Source organism: Centruroides sculpturatus, unplaced genomic scaffold (assembly GCF_000671375.1).
Source record: "Centruroides sculpturatus isolate CEXI.00-Female unplaced genomic scaffold, Cexi_2.0 scaffold2148, whole genome shotgun sequence".
NCBI classification, from domain to species: Eukaryota; Metazoa; Arthropoda; class Arachnida; order Scorpiones; family Buthidae; genus Centruroides; species Centruroides sculpturatus.
Window position 1 is genome coordinate 22,841 of NW_019386261.1, and position 27,458 is coordinate 50,298.

Sequence of the window (27,458 nt, forward strand, 5' to 3'; positions counted from 1 at the left end):
CGGATATGTCGGGCACCGTCCCTCACCACCCGGCAGCCTCATTGTGGGCCTGGCCGAATCCATAATGGGCTTGCAAAAAGAGGCCCTCTTAGTGCCCATAGGGCGGAAAGAGTTAAAAAAAAAATATGGACTCATGCGTCCGATTAGCTGGCCTTTAGATGGAATGGCCATACGCGCGCGGGGGAAAGAATGCCTTCCGGGAGGTCTTAAGGGAAAATGGCTCCTATTCAGGCGTTACAGATGTGGAGAAAACCCGGAAAACTCCACGTGGCCAGCCCGTCCGAACCCACGACCGAACTCCCAGTGTTCACGGGCGAAGTCCGCTTGGCCACTGTGTGCGGAAACACTTGCGGGGATTAGGTTTAGAAAAGAAAGAGATCCACATTAGAATTTCGAACCAGGGTCATTTTTAATTAATAGGAAAAAATAATATAATACTGATTCAGTTTTTACTTGTTAGGTGTTACATTTACAAAACAATACGGTATTTTACAGTAAAAAATAAATATATTTGGCGCTGCGATCGCTAACTCATTGAAACGACAATTTAAGCATGTATTTGATGGAAATATTTGGGGAAGTTCGTGTAATATTAGAAGAATAAGAGTATATTTAGTTGTTATATTAATTAGAAAATGTAACTATCGTTCATCATCTCGAATATATTGTATTTTGTTTTGTCTTTCCTTGTTTATTCATAAAAATTTAGTTTTAAGGACGACTAATATAACTTATATTTTTGAACTTCACTCAAGTAATATAGCACAATTATAAGTGCTATGTGATCATGACGTACAGAGTAACAGCGATTCCAAAATCTAATAGCACTCCCTCTCATAATTTCGCTTCCATGTTTAATATGGGAAACACGATCTACCACGTGCGCTGACGCTAATATTTCTGCTTATCTGTACTAAGATTGAAGAGAATGTACAGCACATTATGTTTAAAATCGTTGCTGACAATCGCAGTATAATAACATGAAAACGCAATATCAGTTTAATGAAATATGCAGAGATATTGGCTTAGAGCCTCCTTTCTCAAACATGCATCAAAATGATGATAGCGTGTACTAACACTGTTCATCACAATACACAATTTGAATCACATCACTATTTCAATCTTCACATTGTAATCACATAGGACTTATATACATATATTACATTACTGATATAAAATACTCATTAATTATAATTATTAAGATCTTTATGCTTTAAAGTAACAAATATATATCTCTTGTTTTTCTAGAAATGTGTGTTAGATTGGTATTTTCGGAAATTATAATCATATACTAGCAACAAAAGCATCGATTTATGAAGCTATGTTTGCATTCAAATGATGTACCACAAAATTTATTGCAAAGGATAATGATACATCATGATTACTTTCATAAGGAATGCCTCCTCGAAGGTTTTTACCTTCATTTATACAAATGCTAGATACTTTTCAAATAATTCTGCGTATGATGTTATTGTCGTGGGAGGTGGACATGCTGGCACTGAAGCTGCTACGGCTGCCGCTAGGATGGGCTGTAAAACGCTTCTACTCACCCATAAATTAGAGACGATTGGTAAATTTATTTATTGTATTTCTCTTAATAAACTTTTGGTAAAAGTAAATATGAAAACTTTTGTATAAATTTTAGGGGAAATGTCGTGTAATCCATCATTTGGAGGAATTGGAAAAGGTCATTTGATGAAAGAGATCGATGCTCTCGATGGAATGTGTGCTCGTATTTGTGGTTGGTTTTAGTTTAAAATATGACTTTATATTGTTTGGTTTGATTTATACAGCTTTGATTTCTTTACAGACAAATCAGGAATTCATTATAAAGTTTTAAATAAAAGGAAAGGTCCCGCTGTTTGGGTAAATAGAATACTTTTTTTTGTCTTTATAAATTAATGTTTGAAAATGAAGGTCTTTCTTTATGCAATAACTAATTATTTATCTAAAGTTTATTCCAATTGAATAACATTACAAGATTTTCATGACAATTATATTCTCTCTCTCTCATAAGCATGAAATCATATCTATTCATTGCTATATAGAGTTTCTATTAAGAGAATTTTTATTAAATTTTATGTATATTGTTTGAAAATCTTAAATAAAAGTTTATGGCTATTTTTAGGGTCCTCGGGCTCAAATTGATCGTGCCTTATATAAAAAGCATTTACAGAAAGAAATATTTTCTTATCCAAATTTGACAGTAATTGCTGGTTCTGTTGAAGATCTAATAATTCAAAACATAAATGGATTGAAATGCCATGGTATAGTATTAGGTAATTACTTTGGTTTCATAGGAATTAAAATACAATTACTGATGATATTATTTTTGTGTTTTTGTATTTTATATTAATAAATTAATGTTTTCTTTAGCAAATAAGGAAGAGATTTGTGGTAAAACAGTAGTAATAACTACAGGAACGTTTTTACGTGGACAAATTAATATTGGATTAGAAAGTTTTCCAGCTGGGAGAATGGGTGATGAACCTGCTATTGGACTAGCTAAAACATTAGAGAGAGCTGAATTTAAATTAGGGAGATTAAAAACTGGTGAATAAAAGTTTTGATTTTTCAATTGAAATTCATTTGAAATAATAAAAATAAATGATCAAATGATGTGATAATTAAAAGAAATTTCTAAAATAAGCTTTTATTGATATTGAAACACATGAATATAACCAGTTTTAATTTTCATTTTAAAAGTAAAAATTATAATGAAAAATTGACACAATCTATTTTAATGCAGATATTAAATGTCTATCTGTTTTTAAAGTTATTATTTTTTTTAAATGTAACAATATTATATCCAGATAATACCTTGCATTTTAATTTTTTATTGAGACCTAATAGCAAATGATATTTAAGTAGGACATTTAAATACTAAAAATCATATAAATACTTATAAAAATTATAACTTATATAATTTTTTTAGTGCCTAGATGTCCTGAAATGATATACTATTAGTTCTCAATAAGAAGTCATTTTCATACAGAAAAAATTTACTTTACATGATTGATAAACCTGTTACTTTTTATTATTCAAACTACTTTTTGGACACAGCTTGTATTTTATCTAAATACAAGGTGTGTCTGAAAAGTAAAGATACATTGTGTATAAGCAGGAAGCTAATGTTTTAGTACATACTGTGACAAAGTCTATTTGAGCTTGAACCTTTCATGCTCTTTTTGTGATCATTCATCATTGCTATGCTAAGTCTAGTTCAAGTAGTATGTGTTTACAATGGCTATGCTGATTCAGAATCCTGCCAAAGTGCACTCCATCATATGTTTTCTCAATGTAAAGGTGTAAAGTGCCCAGCAGATATTCACAGACAAATTGTTACCATTTATGGGAACATTGTGAATTAACAAAATGTAAGAAAATGATGCCATGCATTTTCTGGAGGAGAGAGTGATGTTCATAATGAACACAGGAATTGTAGGCTGTCTGTGATCTCTAATGAACTACTTCAAAGAACTGAGGAAGCATTTCATGCAAATTGGCATCTCACAATAAGAATTGCATGAAATCATTCTGGGGCCTTAGTCTCGAGTTTTTCGTGTTACAACTCCCAACGTGTTGAAGTTGTCACGTGGTACCATCTCACACACTGATGTCAAATTGGTAGTCTCGAGTTCTAACTCACGTGCTTTCCCATCTCACCATGCGAGTTGCTATTCACGTTGAGTCGAGCATGTGAGATCGCTACACGAAAGTAAAAATGGCTGATGGATACGCAATTCTTATTGCTATCGAAGAGTTAGAAAGAGCCGAAAGACGTTGTTTGAGAAGGCAACGAATTTTTCGACCACGAGTAGATGACATTTCTTTTCGTGTCAAGTCAATACTAATAAAAAAAACTTTAATTCATAATTGATAAATGTATACAGCAAATTTTTCTAAAAATAAAAAGAAGTATCTAATTCATCGAAAAAGAGTATTAAAATGATAGTAAATTATATGTATAGATTATTAAAAGCATAGACACTACATTAAGATTATTTATTAATCAGAAGTGTTAAGTTCTGATTAATAAATAATCTTAATAGACAAAACAATTTAAGAAATAGATCAAGGAAGAAAACTATATGAAGAAAGGATTAAGTTTAAATACATTTTCCATTACATAACGGATTTTTTAGGTTCAACACACGCAATTAATTTTTCAAGTAATTCTCTCCACAAAGCGAATTGTCTTTTTCTTGTAAATTCGTTGTCGAATTTTCCGCTGTTCATTTTCTTATTATTTTCTATATATGTTACTAATATTTCTTTTTGTTCTTCGCTTATTTTTTAAAATAAAACATTCGAGGTTTTCATTTTGTTTCTGCGTACTATATTGCCACAAGACAACTTTTAACTGTAGCACGTGTAAACTAATTCGCGTTGATTTGTTTACAACTTGTTACAGTTAAGTTGATTGGTCGAATCATTATAGTTGCAAACCCAGATGCATTGTAAATAATCCCATCATGCTTATCGACAAACGTAAACAAGTGAATATGACTTACTTCCGCTCGCCTTTCGAATTCACTCGAAGGGTCTAACTCGAGACTACCGATTATGTGAGTTATAGTAACACGAGTGAGTTCGATGACGTCAGTTTGAGTACAACACGAAAAACTCGAGACTAAGGGCCCTGGAAGTGTCTAAGTCCATACTTCATGAAGCTGTGATTGTAACATTAGGATACAGGAAATTGTGTATTCTGGATACCCAAAATGTTAATGGACAAACACAAAACGAAACAGACGGGCTTTGCACTTGACTTCCTCAGTGTTATGCACACACAAGAGATAAGTTTCTTGACTACATTGTGGTGGGTGATGAAACTTGGATTTACCACAATACTCCTGAATCCAAGCAACAATCACTGCAATGGCACCATACTTATTCCCCAAAAAATTCCTAAGAAATTCAATATTTCAAATAATTATATAACCCAAGAAATTCAAAACTTCACTTTCAGCAAAAAAAGTCATGGCTTTTATTTTCTGGAACAGAAAAGACATTCTTCTGATTGACTTCATGTTCCTGACACCATAATTAATGCTGCTGCACATTGCCAAACCTTGTAATGCCTTTGATGGGCCATTCAAAACAAATGGAGGGGAATGTTGGCAATTATTGTCCTCCTCCTTTATGATAATGCTTGGGCTTACACAATGATTGTCACTAAAATGCTTCTCAAGTGATTCAAGTGGGAAGTTTTTGACCATCTGCCATACAGCCCAGACTTTGCTCCCAGTGATTTACACTTTTTTTTATCTGAAGAAACATCTTGTAGGACAACACTTCCATGGCAATGATGAGATCAAAAACGAAGTTGAAATGTGGTTTTGACAGCAAGCGGTAGAATTCTGTGACTCTGGAATACTGAAACTAGTATTGTACTGAGACTTAGCAAGTGTTTGAACAATGGTGGTAATTACGTAAAAAAATAACGTACATATTGGTAAATAAAGTGTAGTGGACTTTTGGTTAAATAAAAATGTTTTGAATGAATACTAACTACAGTAGACCCCCCCCTATAAAACAGGTTCATGTAATACAGATTTGTATAACACGGGAAAAAAATTGCAATCATATTTGTATAAACACGCTAAAAGAGACTCGTATAATACAGTAAACCATCATTGCCGATTCGTCAAATCTAGACCAATAGCACAAACTGTTGAGTTTAAATGAGCACTGGATTTACTAAAAAACATTTATTATTCAACGTCCATAAAAATTATATTTTTATTAATGATGTCTCCAAAGTTCAGCGAATTTTTTGCAGAAAAATAACTTATCAGGAAACACACGCCCGCCGTTCAATGCGCCACTTCACAACGAAAACAAGCTTAAGCAATGGCGTCGTTGAACGGTGCACACTTGGTAAGTAATCCTACAAGTTTTTGTTTATAACATAGTTTATATGAATTATTCCCAAAAAATTATACATGTTTTGGAAATGTTTAGTCAGAGTCAAATTAGTCTAGAATTGATTAATTTTATGGAAGAAAACCTTTCAAACAGCTGTAGTCCCTAAACTGGGCTGTGATTGGCTCATGCATTTAAGTGAATCGTAAAACACAGAATTCATATAAAACGGAACATATCTACTGTTTATAGGGGGTCTACTGTATTGTATCTTTACTTTTCAGACGTGCCACATATATAAAATGAAAAGAAAAGTTTAGGGCCACATCTAATGCTATATTATTTATTCAGATTTTATATGCACTATTGTAAGGCTAAAACAGTGTGTAAAAGAGAACTTATTTAGAAAGTGTTTTTAATTCTTTAGAAGCATATAAGTGCATATTCTTTTACAAAATTAAATAACACTTTAACATGTTGATGAATACAAGATAAAGTTTCTCATACAAGTTTTGTTAAATGTTGAACTACTGTATATTAATTTATTAGTTGTTTATCAGTGATAAATGAATAAAATATTAAGTTGTATACAAAAATTAATTAAAATCTTAATTTTTATTATATTTTTGATATTTTCTATTAAATTTGCTTTAATCATTATTAATTCTTAGTAAAATTTAATGCTCTGAAATGCCATTCCAAAATTTCATATTCATTTAAATTTAAGAAAGCAAATTGCGTTTGAAAGTTTTAATTCAAAATATTAAAATTATCTCTTTTAGGAACACCACCAAGACTAGAAAAACAGAGTATTGACTTCTCAGTTACAGAATTGAAATATGCTGATAATCCTCCTCAACCATTTTCTTTTGTGAATGAAAAAGTTTGGATAGAGGCAATTTTCAAAATTTTATCTTTTCTATAAAAGTTTAATTATGAAATATAAATTTTTATTATTTTAAAATATTTTAATTATTAGCCTGAAAAACAAGTATTGACATATATGACTTACACTACTCCAGAAGTTGTTAAAATTGTTATGGACAATCTTCATCTTAGCTCCCATATTAAAGAAGAAATTCGAGGACCTAGGTAAAAGTATTTGTTATGCTTATTTGTCTAATATAACAAACAATATACAATATCAATAATTATAAATATATAAAATTTTGTATATGTGTATTTTCACAAATTCATTAATTTGTTTTCCTTTTAATATTCAAGTAATTAAAATTATATCTTGTTTATTAACAATGATAAATTCTCATATTTTTATCTTTTATAAAATAAAAATACAGTGGTATCTCGGTATACATCTGCTTTAGAATACGTCCAATTCGGAATATGTCCTGTTTGGACGAAACAAATTTTGCTCGGTATACGACTTTTGTTTGGTATACGACTTAATTTAATTATATGTGCCATCTATGAACAAGTAACACTATCAGTGGCATAGTGTGGGTGTCAGCTGCCCTGGGTGGAGAAAAATTTCGCTTCTCTTATTTAAATATCTCAATTTAAAAGACTAAAATTGAGTTTTGTCACAAAATAAGCAATGAAAAATTACGTGCTAATGCAGAGACCTGTTTAAAATAACTCTATTGGATAGTGGAGGTGTATATGAGTCGTACTTTACCTCTTTATAAATTTATAGTATATTGTAACTTACACTATAAAAATTTTGCTTGTATTATTGTTTTGTGTTTTGTTAATTCTGCTAACATTAAACAACTGTCAATAATACATATGATTATAATAAGTGGATCCTATTGTATTTTTGAAAGAATAACTATTGATGGGGGAAAAAAGTAAATGAATCATAAATCAGAATTATCAAAAACATTAAATAACAATGAAAAGTCATGCTTGAATATATAAAGAAAAAATAATTTCTATATTTAATTAATATGTAAATTATTTTAAAACAAAAATTTAAATTTGATTATGTTTGATTGATTGTCACTCATTTATTGAATAAACATACACAGTGTATATTGAAAAAATTTTCTATTTATTACAAATCAAAAATTACAGTTAGTAGAGTAGACCAATACTCTACTAACTGTAATTTAATTAAGTAAATAAAATAATTTTGTTTTCTGAAAATGATAATGTTAAGAAACTGGTATTTAATTTTGTGGTATTTTTATGTTTAAGATTTTAAATGATTAAATATGTACAGTAAATAAATAATGGGAAATAATTTTAATATTTAAATACAGTAATACCCTCAGTTACGTAAGTAATGCAGACTGCAGTTTTGTAACTTGAATTTCACATAAGTCAAATTTATAAATTGTTTAAGTGTAACTACATAATTAATAACTCAATACTGCATTTATTACCGTGTTTCCCCGAAAATAAGACAGTGTCTTATATTAATTTTTGCTCTGAAAAAGGCGCTAGGTCTTATTTTCAGGGAATGTCTTATTTTTTCCAGGAAGAAGAATTCACATTTATTATTGAACAAAAAAATTTCCAATTCGAACTTAGACGAGAGTGACGTATATCCAGTGTGTCGAACTGTCGCCTTTTTATAGCGTCAACATTGGACTCGATGACCAATTAGTGCTTACTGAACCATAGCACTATGCAAATGTCATATGGCATGATTCCTGGTTGACCAATTAGCCATCACCAGCCGTAACGTTATGCAAATCTGTGATTCCCAAGCCATNATTTTTGCTCTGAAAAAGGCGCTAGGTCTTATTTTCTGAGGATGTCTTATTTTCGGGGAAACACGGTATTATATGTGTACTTTACATATATTATTTATTATTTTTTTGTATAAAAGAATTGTTTATGAGAAAAAGTGCCCAGTACGCTTGCATACATGCTTACAATTAGACCAAACAGTAAAGGATTAGCAGTACAATAAAGTAATAAATTGATACAGTGTGAAAGAAAGAAAGGAAGAGAGAGAGAGAATAAATGAATGTTTGAAATAGAATAATTCTGTCTGAAAAATGTCTGAAAAATTAATACAGTTTATTTTTGCTTTTGAGTTATGTCACAAATCACTTAAATTGAATTTAATACTGAATTTAATTTATTTGCATTTCAATTTATTATGTAAGTTGATAATATTAAAATAAATATTATCAATTTAATGCCTTGATTAAATATAAGTTTGTGATTCATTAATTGTTTTTTAGTAATTTAAAGTTTTTTTATAATTATATAAAATTATTTTCAAATAAAAACAAGTATATTTTTATTCTAGATACTGTCCATCCATTGAATCAAAAGTGATTAGGTTTAAAAATAGAGAACATCAAATATGGTTGGAACCAGAAGGTAAAAAAATATGTAATCAATTATATTGTATACACTTAATGTAGTTTATATAATTTAAATTCAATATCACTGAAATATTAATAATAGAGAAAATTATTCAAATAATGAATTTGATTTTCTTAAATTTTCTTGATTGGTTTGTTATGAAAAAAGTAAATACAATAAAACCCCACTTAATGCGGGGGATGAATTCCTAGATGACAAAGTGCTAAATGAAACAGCATTAAACAAGGTCATTTTAACATAGAGTAAATAGGGATAGGGAAACATGTGACCAAAAATTTTTAAAATTTTACTTTAATTTTATTTTTGGTCATGTGTTTCCCTATCCCTATTTACTCTGTTAAAATGACCTCGTTTAACACTATTTTGTTTAGTACTTTGTTGTCTAGGAACGTATCCCCCGCATTAAGTGTGGTCTTACTGTATATCTAATTTTTTAAGATTATTATAAATTTGAAAATTAAATAAATTTATCAATTAGTATCATGAATGTTATATGAATCAGATTCATAATGACAATACATTGCAAATGAATAAATTTTTATTCATTTACAATGTTTTTNATAATAATACATATATTAATTAGTTCATTTTTTCTATATTAATAGTTAATTTTTTGTGACGAGGGTCTTGACTTTTCTGAAATTCTTGTTTTTTTGCAATAAAGTTGTGAAGTTTCATTTGTTGCATTTTTCTTTCCTGAAGCAAATGTCGGTAGCAGAAGATCGCATCCAAAATGCCTTCTTTTGCTTTTGCACTCCTTTCAAAATCTGGATCATTCGCTACAATTTGATCAATGATTTTGGTTATCTTACCAAACTTTTACTAAGGAAATCTGTAGAGAAATTTTTTGTGTTCTTTGTTTTCACAATCACTATTTTCCAGTTCTACACGGATTCCTTGTTCTGCCAGTTCTTGAAGGTCGTTGTTGACCAGAAACCTGCAGTAACTCCTCAATATCCTATTTGTTTACATCTCGTAGTCATGCTATATCGATTAGGTTGAGTTTGATCAACCTAATTATACAGCAATAGGCTCTTCTCATTGAGAATTCTTGGATACAGTCAGGCATAACTTCTTCCACACTTTGTTCATGCATTTATCAGTTAATTCTTGCCAAGGGAAGCCGATATTGCCTATGGCATCCATGATGTTATATTTTTTCCAAAATTGCACCAAACAAACAGATTGAAAGAAAGTACACCTTTTTCTGATTGGTTCGTGTTCATAAGTAATCGTATTATGTATCAATCAATCCAATCAATGAAATGCCATGATAATTTAAACCAGCGTAAATTTTGAGCATTTTTTTTAGGCTTTGGGCAGAGGCGTAATATCGAATCAGCATTAAGCGGGGTCTTACTGTGAATTTGATATGAAAATTTAGCTCCAAAAGATTACCATGGTAAAATATTATTAAATTATAATAAAACATGTAAAATTATAATGGTTCAGTGAAAAATTCAAAATTTAAAGATGTGTATTGAAAAATTGATTTGATACTGATTAAATAATTTCATGTTGAAAAACTGTATTAGAAAATCATGTAAGCAGTTAATTTAATTAGTAACTTTGAAATCAACCATTTTTATATAATTTATATACTTTTAACCAAAGTTGAGTTGTTGATTTGGACAAAACATTTCATCTGTAAGACTGTATATCCAGTTTCAAAATAAAATATTTTACTTGTATGTTATGTAATATAATATTTTGTTTCAGAATGTCTTTATAAAATTTAGATATGTAGGGATTTTTTTTTAATCTGGCAGTTTCAAAAGTTTTTTATTGATTGCTTGGATATGCAGCAAGATATTTTTCATTTCATATATTTCCATTTTTATATATTCAATTTTTGACATTGCCCTTGGGCACTAAGAGGGCCTATTTTCCATGGCCATCATTGGTTTAGCCAAGCCTGTAATGGGAGTGGCCAGATGGTAAAGACAGAGCCTGAAATAACCAGAATAGATCACTCAAAACAATATTTTTGGGTTGTTTGCCTGAATTTGATTCTGGTATGCTAATGCCTTAACTATCTTGCTCCTCTGGCCGTCTGTAGCATTGTTTTGCTTTCATAAAACATTCCTGTTCAAACTTGATCCTTTGAATTTTTAAGGATAATTAAGATAGGGATGTTATTTTCCATGCATGTTGGCCAATCTCATTGCAAACAGATCAGATGAATTCATAATAGCCATAATTTAGAACAGTTATAAATCTATAGAGCACTGATGAATTGAAAATCAAGTCAAAAGTGTTTGGAAGGAAATTTAAGAAAATCTATAATGTACCAATATGAATTTTCTTAAGAATAATGATTTATAATTAGAAAAAAATTATTTTTAAATATGTTTTTAATCATTTTCATTTTGTTTCCTTTTAACATTTCAAAACTCAGTCTTCAATTTCTATATGCTAATAATAAAATATATTTTATTTTTCTGCCTAAATTAATTAATTAATTAATCCAATATTTTTCTCTTAAAATGTAGAATCAGCTTCTTTCAATTTTTGATTTTTCTAAAATTCTTTTTATACTTTATGCTTTATATTCTTTGAAAAATCAGATTTATTGAGAAAATGCTATTTTTATCTTTACATACAATATTACAAAATAAATATTTTTAGGTCTTCAATCAGATGTGATATATCCAAATGGAATATCATGTACTCTTCCACCAGATGTTCAATTGGAAATGGTTCATGCTATACCTGGATTGGAAAAGGCTATAATGATTAAACCAGGTTCTTAAAAAGTTATAAAACATTTTCTTTCTAATTATAATCTTTTAAAAATGCATATTTTAATTTTTAGGGTATGGTGTTGAATATGACTTTATTGATCCCAGGCAATTGAAACCATCATTAGAAACTTTGAAAATAGAAAATCTTTTCTTAGCTGGACAAATTAATGGTACTACAGGTTATGAAGAAGCAGCAGCTCAAGTAAATAATTTCTTTTGTGTAGCATTTTTACAAATATACTTGTGTGTGTTAGTTTATGTATGTATGTTTCTGAGTGTGGAATTTGCAAAGGAGTATATGACTAACAAACAAAAGTTATTTAGGGAGTTTAACAAATTGAATACACAAGTAAAATGATTTAGTAAACAAAGAAAATGTGGCTTCTACTTCAGTCCTACTTCAGCAACTTACAGACTCTCATTAAGACTTCCACTTCCACTTCTTTCTCATACTCTAATTAATCTCAACTATCACATTGTGTTTGATACTTTCCTTACTTGTCTTATCTGATTAGTAAATTAGTTAATTATATAGAATGTATTTCCACAAGAGTTTTCATATATTATATATAATTAACAAATTTATTGAAAGAATATAATTTTGAACTTTGACTTATACAGGATGATTTACTTGCAACTGAACATTTTGTTCAATATCCCATGATTGCACAGTCACATTTGAATAACATGTAATATAAAACATACCTTGGTTGATTGCTTCACTATGAAATAAAGAATTGCTCTGTCATGTTTCATGCTCAGTTTATCATTTTACATTCAGATAGTCCACATAATGAGTGTTCAGTCTTGAGTGAATCACTTTGTAGCTTTCTTTTTGAAAAATGAGTACAGTAGAGCATCGATTATCCGAATACCGATCAACCAAAACATCGGTTAACCGAAAGTGTTCCAGTTGGCAAATTCAAATTTCTGCTAGTGCTGTGGCACTGCAATATTTGGCTATGTCTTGGGCTACTCCAATATTATTTTTGTTGGTGTATGTGCTTTAGCTGGCAGTACTGGTGTGACCATGAGAGGCTACTTAATTAATTAATTAATTAAGGATGCGCCAGTATTTGAACAAGGCTTTTTCCCATTGTGAGTGGTGAGTTTTGCTTGTTTTGTGTGATGTTTTTCTGAGGACTGTGTGTGGGGACATGTGTCGTGCTGAATTGGAATGTTTTTTGATACTAGATTAATTTCCGAAATATAATTTTTTTAAAAGCATACATGATAACATGAACAACCCAGGATATTTTCTATTGAAGTTCATCCAAGCCAATATACTGTTACTTCTGTGGTGTGTTAAAAGGATGAAAGATAGACTCGAAAAATTTAAAAAATTTTTTGTAAATAGTCATAATTCAATTTTTAATAATTTTTTTTGTTTTTATATTTTTCAATATATTTATTTTGTTTGTGCAAAATAAAGAAATAATTTTTAATGATACAATAGCTATGGTTATTATTTTAAAAAATTTTTGTCAGGCTTAACATTGGTGAAAATTCAACGCGAAGCGTCATGCAACAGAGAAAAATTTCAACATGGGATAGGTTAATATATTTTTCTTACATGATCAATTATCCGAACAACCCCAGTCCCGAATTGTTTTGGATAATCAATGCTCTACTGTATTTCTATTAACATGTAAACCAATTATAGTTTTATAAAAAAATTTGCATATTAATAGAAATATTCATTTTAAGAGTTGTTTTTTTTATTTACTTATTTATTGTATAGGGTATTATAGCAGGAATAAATGCAGGATGTAAGGTAAAATGCCTAAATCCATTTATTGTGGATCGCACAGAAAGTTACATTGGAGTATTAATTAATGATCTAACAACACTTGGAACTGACGAGCCATATAGGATGTTTACCAGTAGAGCTGAGTTTCGTCTACTGCTTAGACCAGACAATGCTGATTTAAGACTTACTGAGAAAGGTTTGATTATTTTTGTTTATGCTGAATATAATTTTTAAGTAAATTCTATTATTTCAAATTAAAATTAATAAAAAATTTTAATATTTCAGGACACAAAGTTGGATGTGTTTCAGAAGAAAGATATAAAAACTTTTGTGTTATTAAATATCATCTTGATTCTGCTATTTCATTTTTAAAATCTCAAATGAAACCTATTAAAATGTGGAAAAATTTAATTAATGTTGAAAGTGTAGGAAACTGCAATGAATTTAAAACGTAAGAACATTGTAAAATTAAGATATATTTATTTCTGTTGCTAATTATTCAAATTTTAATTTAGTGCTTTTGAATTACTTCGATGTGAATGGGTAACATTTGATATGTTATCTGAACTCTTTCCAAATGAATTGAAGTCACTTGCAAAAGATGAACATTTAATAAATAGATTGAAAGTAGAAGGTAATTATATCTCAAAATAATTTTTCTCTAATAAACACACTAATACTAAAAATTCAGTAGCAAAAAAACAAAACTGCATTCAATTTTTCTCTAAATTTTTAAGTTGTTATAATTCATTTTTTAATTTACCTTTTTAGCCATCTATGAAGATGCTATAAAAGAACAGAAAGCTGAAATTAAAGAAATGCAACAAGAGAATGAACTGGAATTGCCACAAGATATTGATTATAACTTGTAAGATTACAGTATTAGTTTATCTTTCATTTATTAATAAAATTCATTAAATAAAACTTTTGAAATATTTTTAGGGTCAGTTTAAATCTTTCAAATGAAGAGAAAAAGAAATTGGAAGATTGTAGGCCTGCAACAGTGAGTTATTTATAGAAAAAATTTCAATTGTTCAATATAGTTTAAAAAAAAATTCTTTGTGAAATTTCATTTTAAAGGAATCTAAAGATAGGACTAGACTTGTTACATATCCTTATATTATTCTATCAATCTAGGGATATGATATGATGCAATGTGACTTATTTTTCTTCCATATCTCATATACCATATCATGTTTCCATTTAAAAGGCAAGAACAGGACAAAGTTTTAGTTTGGAAACAGTTTTAAAAACAGCAATGACCCATCTGTGAAATTAAGAAGAATACACCTACATTTATTACATTTTTAAACGAAACAAGTCACAGTAATTAATTTTATAATATCCTCCTTACTCCATTCCATTCCAAATATAAACACATTTAATAAACACAGACTTGTGTGTAGCCTTTGCACTCTACATGTGGTGTGTGCAACTGAGAAGAAATAGACTGATGAGATGTGTGCACATCCTTATGTTGGGTATCATCCCTTTGATGTGATGGCAAAAGACTGACAAGAGAATAATTGCATTTAATGTGTATCATTGTATCAACATTTTGATACAAAACAGTTTGTTGGTGCCATTCACACTGACATGATACAAGGATACACAACAAGTCTCAACCTACCTTAAAGAGGAGTAATAGGCTACTTGATATTTTGGTGCTTTAATTAACTCCTTTATCAGCATTCTTTACTTGAAATAACAAAACAAAATTGTTGCGTAAGAAGTACTGTAATGGTCAAATGTGAGTGCTATGAAAGTCTTGGAAATATTTGATCTGGAAGAATTAGAAAATTATTTTGTATATGAATCTATGCAGAGGTGATAAGAAACGAGAATGCTTATATCAAACCATTAACTTTAATATCAAAAATGTTCCTCAGTTGTGCTTTCTAAAACATTTTCACTTCAAAGAAAACAGTATGAGTTAGATTTTTAATAAGGACTGTAACAATAGAAAGCCATAAAATTCAAAAGACGTCAACTTTTTTCTTTATTATTTATAATTCTGTTTGTTGCCATAGCAACAATTTCAAATAATTAAAATAAGAATTTCATTATCAGTTTTATTAAATTAACTGTGCTGTTGATTTAACAATGAATGAAATAGACTGTCAAAAAGCAACTGTCAACAAATGGCTGGAAAATCCAGAAAAATCAAGACATTTCATAGAAGAGCTGTAAATTTGCCAAACTATAGTTGATGGAGTGTTAAATTGTATTATAAGACATTGTTCATTTCTTGAAATCCAGGTTTTATTGGAAAATGTGCTTGCAGCTCACAACTCAATCAGAAGATAATCAAAGTTTCATTTCCAAAAATTGCATTATATCAGTGAGAGATGTGGCAAAAATTTGTGAAATTAATCAATTGTTCAAAAGACTAAGCAGTGTGCGAATATGAAATCATATAAAACACAAATTTTTGTTTTTATATTTTTCAATATATTTATTTTGTTTGTGCAAAATAAAGAAATAATTTTTAATGATACAATAGCTATGGTTATTATTTTAAAAAATTTTTGTCAGGCTTAACATTGGTGAAAATTCAACGCGAAGCGTCATGCAACAGAGAAAAATTTCAACATGGGATAGGTTAATATATTTTTCTTACATGATCAATTATCCGAACAACCCCAGTCCCGAATTGTTTTGGATAATCAATGCTCTACTGTATTTCTATTAACATGTAAACCAATTATAGTTTTATAAAAAAATTTGCATATTAATAGAAATATTCATTTTAAGAGTTGTTTTTTTTATTTACTTATTTATTGTATAGGGTATTATAGCAGGAATAAATGCAGGATGTAAGGTAAAATGCCTAAATCCATTTATTGTGGATCGCACAGAAAGTTACATTGGAGTATTAATTAATGATCTAACAACACTTGGAACTGACGAGCCATATAGGATGTTTACCAGTAGAGCTGAGTTTCGTCTACTGCTTAGACCAGACAATGCTGATTTAAGACTTACTGAGAAAGGTTTGATTATTTTTGTTTATGCTGAATATAATTTTTAAGTAAATTCTATTATTTCAAATTAAAATTAATAAAAAATTTTAATATTTCAGGACACAAAGTTGGATGTGTTTCAGAAGAAAGATATAAAAACTTTTGTGTTATTAAATATCATCTTGATTCTGCTATTTCATTTTTAAAATCTCAAATGAAACCTATTAAAATGTGGAAAAATTTAATTAATGTTGAAAGTGTAGGAAACTGCAATGAATTTAAAACGTAAGAACATTGTAAAATTAAGATATATTTATTTCTGTTGCTAATTATTCAAATTTTAATTTAGTGCTTTTGAATTACTTCGATGTGAATGGGTAACATTTGATATGTTATCTGAACTCTTTCCAAATGAATTGAAGTCACTTGCAAAAGATGAACATTTAATAAATAGATTGAAAGTAGAAGGTAATTATATCTCAAAATAATTTTTCTCTAATAAACACACTAATACTAAAAATTCAGTAGCAAAAAAACAAAACTGCATTCAATTTTTCTCTAAATTTTTAAGTTGTTATAATTCATTTTTTAATTTACCTTTTTAGCCATCTATGAAGATGCTATAAAAGAACAGAAAGCTGAAATTAAAGAAATGCAACAAGAGAATGAACTGGAATTGCCACAAGATATTGATTATAACTTGTAAGATTACAGTATTAGTTTATCTTTCATTTATTAATAAAATTCATTAAATAAAATTTTTGAAATATTTTTAGGGTCAGTTTAAATCTTTCAAATGAAGAGAAAAAGAAATTGGAAGATTGTAGGCCTGCAACAGTGAGTTATTTATAGAAAAAATTTCAATTGTTCAATATAGTTTAAAAAAAAATTCTTTGTGAAATTTCATTTTAAAGGAATCTAAAGATAGGACTAGACTTGTTACATATCCTTATATTATTCTATCAATCTAGGGATATGATATGATGCAATGTGACTTATTTTTCTTCCATATCTCATATACCATATCATGTTTCCATTTAAAAGGCAAGAACAGGACAAAGTTTTAGTTTGGAAACAGTTTTAAAAACAGCAATGACCCATCTGTGAAATTAAGAAGAATACACCTACATTTATTACATTTTTAAACGAAACAAGTCACAGTAATTAATTTTATAATATCCTCCTTACTCCATTCCATTCCAAATATAAACACATTTAATAAACACAGACTTGTGTGTAGCCTTTGCACTCTACATGTGGTGTGTGCAACTGAGAAGAAATAGACTGATGAGATGTGTGCACATCCTTATGTTGGGTATCATCCCTTTGATGTGATGGCAAAAGACTGACAAGAGAATAATTGCATTTAATGTGTATCATTGTATCAACATTTTGATACAAAACAGTTTGTTGGTGCCATTCACACTGACATGATACAAGGATACACAACAAGTCTCAACCTACCTTAAAGAGGAGTAATAGGCTACTTGATATTTTGGTGCTTTAATTAACTCCTTTATCAGCATTCTTTACTTGAAATAACAAAACAAAATTGTTGCGTAAGAAGTACTGTAATGGTCAAATGTGAGTGCTATGAAAGTCTTGGAAATATTTGATCTGGAAGAATTAGAAAATTATTTTGTATATGAATCTATGCAGAGGTGATAAGAAACGAGAATGCTTATATCAAACCATTAACTTTAATATCAAAAATGTTCCTCAGTTGTGCTTTCTAAAACATTTTCACTTCAAAGAAAACAGTATGAGTTAGATTTTTAATAAGGACTGTAACAATAGAAAGCCATAAAATTCAAAAGACGTCAACTTTTTTCTTTATTATTTATAATTCTGTTTGTTGCCATAGCAACAATTTCAAATAATTAAAATAAGAATTTCATTATCAGTTTTATTAAATTAACTGTGCTGTTGATTTAACAATGAATGAAATAGACTGTCAAAAAGCAACTGTCAACAAATGGCTGGAAACTCCAGAAAAATCAAGACATTTCATAGAAGAGCTGTAAATTTGCCAAACTATAGTTGATGGAGTGTTAAATTGTATTATAAGACATTGTTCATTTCTTGAAATCCAGGTTTTATTGGAAAATGTGCTTGCAGCTCACAACTCAATCAGAAGATAATCAAAGTTTCATTTATATCAGTGAGAGATGTGGCAAAAATTTGTGAAATTAATCAATTGTTCAAAAGACTAAGCAGTGTGCGAATATGAAATCATATAAAACACAAAAATTATCTAAAGTGATTGAAAAACAAAAGAAGGTAATTAAAACTAGAGCTTTACATCTATAAAATATTTTATTAAAGTAATTTCTAATTTATGAAACTTAAAATAGAATTGTCAAAAAGAACTACATATCAATTGAAAGCTTTTTCTGGTAATAACAGTTCAAAATTAAAAACTTGGTATTTACATCACTGAATTTCTTTCATAGATTATCAAGTTTTAATCTTTGCAGATTTAACATGTTTTTACTATCAAATGAATTTAAGAATATTTGAAATGATAAGATTTCAAAATTGCTTTTGTAAGAGGTCAATAGAATCAAGAGTTGATAATATCATGAAATTAAGCATGTTATTGTTTACACAAACAAGGTTTTAATTATTTATTAATTTGAAAATAACTAGTTTCATAATTTTTATTTACGAAACTAGTTATTTTCAAATTAATAAATAATTAAAACCTTGTTTGTGTAAATGAATATAATGACTGCTTATTTCAGACAGCCAACACTTCTAATAAAACAGATTTTTCAACCAAGCATTGACTATATTTGGTATACTGTAACATTGGTATATTTGGTATCTGTTAACTGAGTTACCAAGTAACTCAGTTAACAGATTAAAATGATGTAGAATATTTGAAATTAATATAAATTTAGTATTGTAACACAAGATATTGATTATAACTTGTAAGATTACAGTATTAGTTTATCTTTCATTTATTAATAAAATTCATTAAATAAAACTTTTGAAATATTTTTAGGGTCAGTTTAAATCTTTCAAATGAAGAGAAAAAGAAATTGGAAGATTGTAGGCCTGCAACAGTGAGTTATTTATAGAAAAAATTTCAATTGTTCAATATAGTTTAAAAAAAAATTCTTTGTGAAATTTCATTTTAAAGGAATCTAAAGATAGGACTAGACTTGTTACATATCCTTATATTATTCTATCAATCTAGGGATATGATATGATGCAATGTGACTTATTTTTCTTCCATANTAGACAAACTGGTAATATTTAACTGTAATATTTCTGGCAAACTGTAATATTTCTGGTGTTTGTCTAGAGATATATACATATATCTCTAGACAAACACCAGAAATATTACATTTACTTTCGTGATACTATAACCCAGTTCCATGTTAATTATAACACTATGAAACTTCCATAAACTGAAATAACAAATAGTATGAATCCAATAAACATAACAAATTATTAGAAAAATTCTAATACCTGACTAGAAAAAATTCTTTACAAATATAAGCATAAATAAACTCAATTGTTAGATTAAAGCTGACTGCTGGATTACAGGCTGGATGGCTGAGTGGTCAATGTAGAGTCTACTGCTCTGGGGAATCTGGGGTTGAAAAATCCCCAGGAATTTTTCAAGGGTGGTCCGTCCAGATATGTCAGGCCCTGTCCCTCACCATCCAGCCGCCCCATTGCGGGCTTGGCCGAACCCATAATGGGCTTGCTAAAAGAGCCCTCTTAGTGCCCCACAAGGCGGAAAGAGTTGGAAAAAAACCTGCCGGATTATATCGGGCTATAAAAATGTTACTATCTTATTAATAATTAAGTAATTTGGCTTAGAGAGGTAGGTGTTAGGTACAATTTCTTGGTAAATTTAATGATAGATTGCTGAGTATTCCAGGTGTTTTGCCATTCATGAAGTAGGTTACTCCAGCATAAGTTTTTAAAAATAGATTGATAAAATTCTATAGGCACATTTACCTTGACATGGAAAAGTTATAGACAGAGCGTCAGATCTAGTTACAGTTTTTGCCGCTAGGAGTTTATAATGTCACCATTGTCGCATCAGCATCAAAAACTGTCCAACATGCTTTCTGCCACTCTCATTCACATATTGCAATCCAGTTATTACATTAGAAAAATTCAAATGCAACATGTCAAGACTAACTCACTTCTCTTACAATTCGGCTCTTCTGATAAATCCTCAACTTCGAGACACCTTGTATATTTGGCAGGATGGCAGAAGTGGTTAAGGCACTGCCACTTTGGGGAAAACTAGGGATTAAGTGCTGGTCAGGAAAAACCACAGTAATTTTTTGGAGTGTCAGGATATGTCGAGCCCGGTCCCTCACCAGCTGGAACCCAATTGTGGCCTGATCGAACCCACAATGAGCTTGAAAAAGGCCCTCTTAGTGCACACAAAATGGAAAGCTTTTAAAAAAGTTATTTGTGGGTCTGATCCCTGGTTTGATCTGGGTTTTGGCCTATTTGGTAGTTTCAATGGTTTTAGCCTATTTAATAGTGTAGTAGTCAACGATTCTAAAAACCCTTATGTAAATTCTTTTTAAATGAAGAGTTAAATTTTTGTTCAAAATCTTCTCTCGAAGCTTTTCCTGAATTGAGGTCAGAATTAAAAAACATTTAGATTAACGTTTCAGTAGAGCTTTCATTTATCTCTTCACATTTTCATTATGTCGGGCCACAACGAGAAAAGTATTCGTTCAGAGAAAAATTAGCAAATTCCTTACTTAAATATAGCTTTGTAAAGAAACGTACATTTTATGTTATTTTTATGTACGTTTCTTTCTTGTTCGTTTTTAAATCTTAAAACAATCCACTTAGTTAAATACTGTAGCTGGCTACCAGTGGCTAATGGATGGAATCTGAGACATTCCTGGTAGGTGTGCAGTGTGTGCATTCATGCGGCTGCTAAATCTCGAGGGTTTCGATACTGGTCAATGTAAAATGCCTCTTTTGTCACATCACTAGTATACCTCAAAGGATGCAACAGGGTTGTTGTAAATTTTAAACATTTCTCATCATAGCTGTAAAAATCTACATATGTTAAACTTAATACTAAGTAGATTGTCCATCATTTGTTTTCTAACTAATTCGTTTTAGAACCAGGTGTCCAAAATTTACAACTTTTCAGTGACTCTCATTGAACTGGAAAAATTTGTCTATTACATCTAATATTACGAAGAAATCAGTCTCCACTGTACTCACTGTACTCATCGGCTAGAGATTGGTTCAGTTAAGCGTTTGTTTAAGTAAAATTCTGGCTGTTTTAGCAGGGTTTTATTTATGTCCCTAATTCCCTAATTTCTTAGTTATTAACCTACTTAAGTAGAAATAAGTTGAAACCGGTCACTTTGTACTTGAATATTTGTAGTCTTGGGAAAAAAGTGGAAAGACAAATTTTTATGACAAACGGATACGTAAATCGTAAATTTAAGGAAAATAAATTCTAGAGCTCTTTTTGTACCTTCTGCATCTCATTTGTTAAATTTAGTTGTAAATGATGCTGCCAAAGAAACAGTTCATTTTTAACGTTTTACAAGAATTGTACATGCTTTTTTCTGAATCCCTTTATAGATGGGACATACTAAATCGTAATATCACTAGTTTAACATTGAAATTTGTAAGTACTACAAGATGGGAGAGCAGAATAAAAGCAGAATAAATATATCAAATATTTTAATGGGTTTTTCTTAAACTCCTGTCAACTATACAGAACTATCATAAAAACATACCAGTAAACTGTTATCGGTTGGGTTAAGTTATAAATCTACTCTGATTGACATAATCGGGCGAAGGCGGCCAAATATCTAGCAGGCAGGCGGCTAACAGCCCAGAACCGGTCCTGGATAGAATTGTTGGAAGTGTTATACGATATTTTGGTGTGTAGCATCCACCAGCTAAACCGCGAGGTTGGTGCTCTGTAAAGCACATGTGCAAATGTGTATAATCTGGCTGCTTTACACCATTCAGATATTTTTGCTGTGGAAGCTGTCCGGTATTCGACAATACAGCGCTTCCATTCCGCCACTTATATTCGAATATACAATAGCAATGTTATCGTTTTATTCACATGTAGTAGAGAAATTTGTAATAAGACACATAATGCGGTTATAATAAAATATTAATTTTAATTAATTCAAAGTACGTTAAAATATGAAAATAATTGCAAATATGTATTTATATTTTAGAAAATACAAGAGAAGCGGAGCTTCCACCGCTTCCAAGGACGACACGCCACTGATAAACACAATATAAATTGTGAATACGATATATAGTTCCTTTCTCATTGCAAACTACAATAATTCACCTAATATTAATAAATAAAAAGAAAGATATGGGCTTAACCTTGATGAACTCGAAAGTCACCTCAAAATTTAACTTTTTTTTGTAACACTAAATCTATCTTATCTTAACACATGTCTTAACAGTTCTATACATTTCCATAATTAAATGTAAATTCTCATCATTCTCTTTTCTTCCTGATTGAGAGTTCTCAGGAATTCCAAAGGCATCATATATTAATATTGTATATACAGGCTTCACTATAAAGTTTTTGACTACCTTTTCTTACACTTAACGAAAACTCCCAAAAATATTTAAAAATGAACATAAATTGTAAGCAAAAAACAAACAGTTTAATCAATTTAAAGTCTAAAATCGTAAAAGTGACAGTTAATATAAATATAAATATAACGACACTTACGAATATATAATGTTGAAAACCGAATTAAAATACTGTATCTGAGTTAAAAACAGGAAAATTTTATATATTAAAAGAATTTCGAATGTTTACAGCTGACTCTTCCTATGCTCAAGCCAAACTTACGCCGTAAAGCGATTGAATCGTTCGAAGTGGCAGAAATATTTATTATGCCAGTATCGCAGCATTAGATCTATTGACAGCGCAAAGACCAATTTGTCCAATATATCTATCGATTCTGGTTAAGCTGTTAGCCTACTTCTGTGGGGGACTCAGTATCGAATCCGGACGAACAATTGCAGGAATTTTTCGTGTGACGTCGGGCCCAGTCTCTCACCGCCAACCACCTCCATTGCGGCCGGATGGCCGAGCGGTCAAGGTGGCAGCCCAAGAAGCACAGAGAAATGGTGACGATTGATAACATACGGATGATGCGGCCGGATGGCCGAGCGGTCAAGGTGGCAGCTTATTACTCTGGTGAACTCGGAATCGAATCCGGACGGGTCGAAGAATCCCCAGGAATTTTTTCGGATATGTTGGGCCTAGTGTTGCCATCTTTTCAAAATCGCTGACCCGGACGGCAGGTGAGGTTTGTTCGAACAGAAGTTCCTGACGCATGCGCAATGTCGTTTTGCATTGCGAAGAATAACGTACAGTGCATAAATATAAAGAAAAATATCCAAACTTAATTAATTCCGCTAACAAAATTAAAAATCATTACAACTATAGCATTCCGTCATGGGTGCAACATTTATCTTATGGAGGGCTTATTAAACCTACTGATGAATGGCTAGCAAAAATTATAGAATGGAATAAATATTTCGAAATATATCACGATGAATCGTATAAAAAAGGCCCCGGAGTTGTACAGAATTAGTCAGTGGAAACAGTTTTACCTTTTACTTTAATAAAAGATTTTTGTAAATTAAGAACTATAATAAGAATTAATTATAGAAATCTTAAACAAGAAAACTATAAAATATTGAAAAGAATGCCTTCTGAAAATGGTGATTGTCGAAAAAAAATTAAAAAGTTAAGTAAGATAATCACATAATAAAAAATATAGCTCATTAATTTGTTAAATAAATATNATTTTGTTCTTCACCTAACATAAAAATATAGCTTTAAATATTTAATGACTTATATTTAAATCATCTTACCTTATAAAAAACTTAGTCAAATAAAACAATTACAGAAATATTAAAATAAATCACTTCGTTAATCACAAAATTGGACGAATATTAAAAGCGAAAACTAAACACGTGCACACCCTGCTCTAGGTAAACAAAGAGGTCAGGTTTCGTCCTGATGTCACTAACTTGGCATTCCTGGCTAACATTGTAGAATAGGGATCTGGCTATCCTTGGTAGTATATAGTCCTTGGGCTAAACCCACTTTTGGTATGATTAAAAGGCCGTCTTATTGCCCACTGGGCGGTAAGAATTAAAAAAAACTAAACATAAATTTGTATTAATATCTTTTTTAACAGTATAAAAAATTTTATACTTTTATTTTTATTATTAAAATTATCCATGTTGGATTATTTTTTTGGCGATTTAATACCACGTCTAGTTAGAACGTGCTTGACGCAATTTGGCAACAACAAAATGAAAGCATGGTCTAACTGTAACTACAGTATTAATATTTATATTCTTAAATTATTAACAATTCATTATAGTTCAAACAGTTTAAAATAAAGAAATAACTCGATTAATTAATTATAAAATTCAGAATGAACAAATTGGCAGGATTATTGTCAAATGCTTGTTTAATCAAAGGCATAAGTCGTGTATCACTCGTGAGAAATTGTTCTACTGTAGAAAAATGTAAACCAGAAAAAATGTTGCATGTTCCCGTTATGAGTCGAGAAGTCATCGAGTTTTTAGATCCTGAAGAAGGCCAGGTGCGTTTTAAAATAATATAAAATCAATTATAATATGATGATGATTTAATTTAATTTCAGACCTACATCGATATGACTTTTGGTGCTGGAGGTCATTCCAAACAGATTTTGGATTGCGGAAAAAATATTAAATTATTTGCTTTAGATAGAGATCCTACTGCCTACAGAGAAGCGAAAAAGATGGCTGAAGTCCACAAGTAAGTTATAGTAAGTTGAAGCTGTGTCAATGGCATTTAATATGAAGATGCTGAATAACAGCTACTATACTATTTTAGATAACGAACACAATATGTATATATATATATATATATATATACAGGTAGCTCTCGGTTTATGCCGCAATTCCGTTCCTACAAAAGCCGGCGCAAATCGAATCGGGGTAAAATGAATCTGTATTTACACTGAGGTATAGGGTTAGTTTCTACATAAGTGAAAAATAAAGAAATAATTTTGTTTATTAATACAATATAATACAAAATACATATAAATTTAATTTTTAAAACGTATTTTATCATAAAATAAAGTGAAATGTTTTTATTAAAAAATTTTAGTTTCGGTTCTCATACATTTTTCGGAAAAGAGGATCCATCTTTAATTAGTATACCTCTAACTGCATTATTAATAATTAATACACTCCACCATACCTTTAAAATACAGTTTAGTTTAACAAGTTATTGAACGTTTTCGGTCAAATTAACAGACCTTCTTCAGGATCGATGTAAAGAATTTAAAGTTGCCAAACGGTAATTCCAAAAACGCACGTTCTACAATCTTCTGAGATTCGATTGCGCATGTCCATTTGTTCTTTACAATGCTGCCGCTTTCCATGCTGATGCTATTTTATTTGCTTCTCGAAAATTTATATTTTGCCTTTTTTTCCTGTATTTATAAATGTGCCAGGCCTCTGCATATTTCAGATGTTGTTTATTATCAATCTTTTGTATAATATCCGCCTTGCTCCATTCGATTGCAATCTCTGTAGGATCCGCGATTGCATAATTAGCCAAAGCCGTGATTGGTTGTTTAAATCTTATATTCTTTTCGTGCTCCTTCAATCTTTCTCTTGGTGATCTCTTTGTGGCTCCTATATAATATAGCTCCTTCTTTAGCCTTTTATCATGCAACGGTATTCTGTACACATCTGGAACTAGCCTCCTGTCTACGGGTGTTTTGTCATTTCTTAGCATTTGGAATATTGTCGTGTTTCTCTTATATGCTATTTTCTTTTTGCTCTCTATTCCTATTTTTCTGTATATGTTACTTAACGGTGCTCTGTATTCCATTATGGTGAACTCCTTTTTTCCTTTCTTATCTTTAGTCTTATTGCATCCTTTTTCTGCTTCTTGTATTAAGGCTTTTACTTTACTTTGCTTAAGTCCTACATCTCTTGCTAATTTTGCAATGTATTCAAGTTCATTACATGTGTCATATACCTTGCTACAATGAGTGTATGCTCTTTTAATCAGTGCTCTAAACGCTGCTAGTTTGTAGCTTGTTGGGTCATGAGAGGACCATGGTATCAAATCCAGAACGTACGTCGGCTTTCTATACACTTTTGTAACGATTTGCCCTTCTTCATCTATTTCGACCTCTATATCTAAGAAATGTACCCTTTTTTGATCTTGCTGCTCTAGTTCTAATTCCAAGCCATACGTATTGCTGTTTATATCTCTAATAAATTGGCGTATGTCTGGTTTATCGTTCCAAATAATAAATACGTCGTCGACATACCTTGCATACATTATCATCTTATCTTTATATTTCTGCAATATGCTATTTTTCAGAGATCTTATTACCATCTCACACAGCAAGATCCATTAAGATTGTTAATCACCATATTATAATTTAGTCCCAGAAAAAAAATCCTATTAACTTTGCCAGGCCATTTTTATGTCACCTCTATATAATGCACTCACATGCTTCTAAAGTGAAAAAGAGACAGTGATGTCAAAATCACATTACAGCCACAACAACTTACACTGATGATTCATTCTTACTTCTAAGCACATGTTCTCTCAAAGTCATACACTTCATTCAAGGTATATAGAGATAAGGTAGCGCAACTCGCTCTGGCGAGAAAAATGCCACTGCGCATGATGTCACCATCGAGAAACTTGATTCACTACTGCTCTGTAACATGTGCTGTTTATGTCAGAAACACAATCTTAGAGAAACGAATGCACCACAAAACTCAAATAATGATTAATAAACA

At 30.2% G+C, this 27,458-nt stretch overlaps 4 protein-coding genes across 5 annotated transcripts; 3 read left to right on the forward strand and 1 right to left on the reverse strand.

Annotated features, from left to right (window-relative positions):
• Positions 1 to 505: 505 nt before the first annotated feature.
• On the forward strand, positions 506 to 15,749 carry LOC111614309 (protein MTO1 homolog, mitochondrial-like). 2 transcript variants are annotated; one of them, XM_023355675.1, is made up of 16 exons: positions 506 to 637; positions 1,249 to 1,570; positions 1,646 to 1,741; positions 1,811 to 1,866; positions 2,129 to 2,279; positions 2,377 to 2,553; positions 6,651 to 6,763; positions 6,848 to 6,960; positions 9,092 to 9,165; positions 11,800 to 11,916; positions 11,987 to 12,117; positions 13,657 to 13,861; positions 13,951 to 14,116; positions 14,181 to 14,299; positions 14,437 to 14,533; positions 14,608 to 15,749. In XM_023355675.1, the coding sequence occupies exons 2-16, from the start codon at positions 1,378 to 1,380 to the stop codon at positions 14,681 to 14,683; spliced, it is 1,884 nt and encodes a 627-aa protein (XP_023211443.1). In that variant the 5' UTR covers positions 506 to 637; positions 1,249 to 1,377; the 3' UTR covers positions 14,684 to 15,749. The 2 variants fall into 2 exon arrangements, with proteins under 2 accessions (XP_023211443.1, XP_023211444.1); XM_023355676.1 differs by having other exon boundaries at positions 524 to 667.
• Positions 15,750 to 16,416: 667 nt separating this feature from the next.
• Positions 16,417 to 18,556, forward strand: LOC111614310 (protein MTO1 homolog, mitochondrial-like). The gene is made up of 5 exons (XM_023355677.1): positions 16,417 to 16,658; positions 16,748 to 16,913; positions 16,978 to 17,096; positions 17,234 to 17,330; positions 17,405 to 18,556. The coding sequence occupies exons 1-5, from the start codon at positions 16,586 to 16,588 to the stop codon at positions 17,478 to 17,480; spliced, it is 531 nt and encodes a 176-aa protein (XP_023211445.1). The 5' UTR covers positions 16,417 to 16,585; the 3' UTR covers positions 17,481 to 18,556.
• A 6,394-nt stretch (positions 18,557 to 24,950) lies between these two features.
• LOC111614311 (putative methyltransferase-like protein 15P1) lies at positions 24,951 to 26,555 on the forward strand. Its single transcript, XM_023355678.1, has 2 exons — positions 24,951 to 25,246; positions 25,307 to 26,555. Exons 1-2 carry the CDS (start codon positions 25,076 to 25,078, stop codon positions 25,445 to 25,447), a joined length of 312 nt encoding a protein of 103 aa, XP_023211446.1. The 5' UTR covers positions 24,951 to 25,075; the 3' UTR covers positions 25,448 to 26,555.
• On the reverse strand, positions 26,053 to 27,045 carry LOC111614308. Its single transcript, XM_023355672.1, has one exon. It carries the CDS (start codon positions 27,043 to 27,045, stop codon positions 26,053 to 26,055), a length of 993 nt encoding a protein of 330 aa, XP_023211440.1.
• Between the last annotated feature and the right edge of the window lie 413 nt (positions 27,046 to 27,458).

What these genes read in the sequence shown, in the direction of transcription:
- LOC111614311 (XM_023355678.1), top strand. Translation starts at nt 25,076, where the DNA reads ATGAACAAATTGGCAGGATTATTGTCAAATGCTTGTTTAATCAAAGGC. An exon ending in TAGATCCTGAAGAAGGCCAG is followed by an intron (nt 25,247 to 25,306) that starts GTGCGTTTTAAA and finishes ATTTAATTTCAG; the next exon opens with ACCTACATCGATATGACTTT.
- LOC111614310 (XM_023355677.1), top strand. Translation starts at nt 16,586, where the DNA reads ATGTTTACCAGTAGAGCTGAGTTTCGTCTACTGCTTAGACCAGACAAT. An exon ending in AAATAGATTGAAAGTAGAAG is followed by an intron (nt 17,097 to 17,233) that starts GTAATTATATCT and finishes TTACCTTTTTAG; the next exon opens with CCATCTATGAAGATGCTATA. An exon ending in CAAGATATTGATTATAACTT is followed by an intron (nt 17,331 to 17,404) that starts GTAAGATTACAG and finishes AAATATTTTTAG; the next exon opens with GGTCAGTTTAAATCTTTCAA.
- LOC111614309 (XM_023355675.1), top strand. Translation starts at nt 1,378, where the DNA reads ATGATTACTTTCATAAGGAATGCCTCCTCGAAGGTTTTTACCTTCATT. An exon ending in ATTAGGGAGATTAAAAACTG is followed by an intron (nt 2,554 to 6,650) that starts GTGAATAAAAGT and finishes TATCTCTTTTAG; the next exon opens with GAACACCACCAAGACTAGAA. An exon ending in GAAGAAATTCGAGGACCTAG is followed by an intron (nt 6,961 to 9,091) that starts GTAAAAGTATTT and finishes TTTTTATTCTAG; the next exon opens with ATACTGTCCATCCATTGAAT.
- LOC111614308 (XM_023355672.1), bottom strand. Translation starts at nt 27,045, where the DNA reads ATGGTAATAAGATCTCTGAAAAATAGCATATTGCAGAAATATAAAGAT.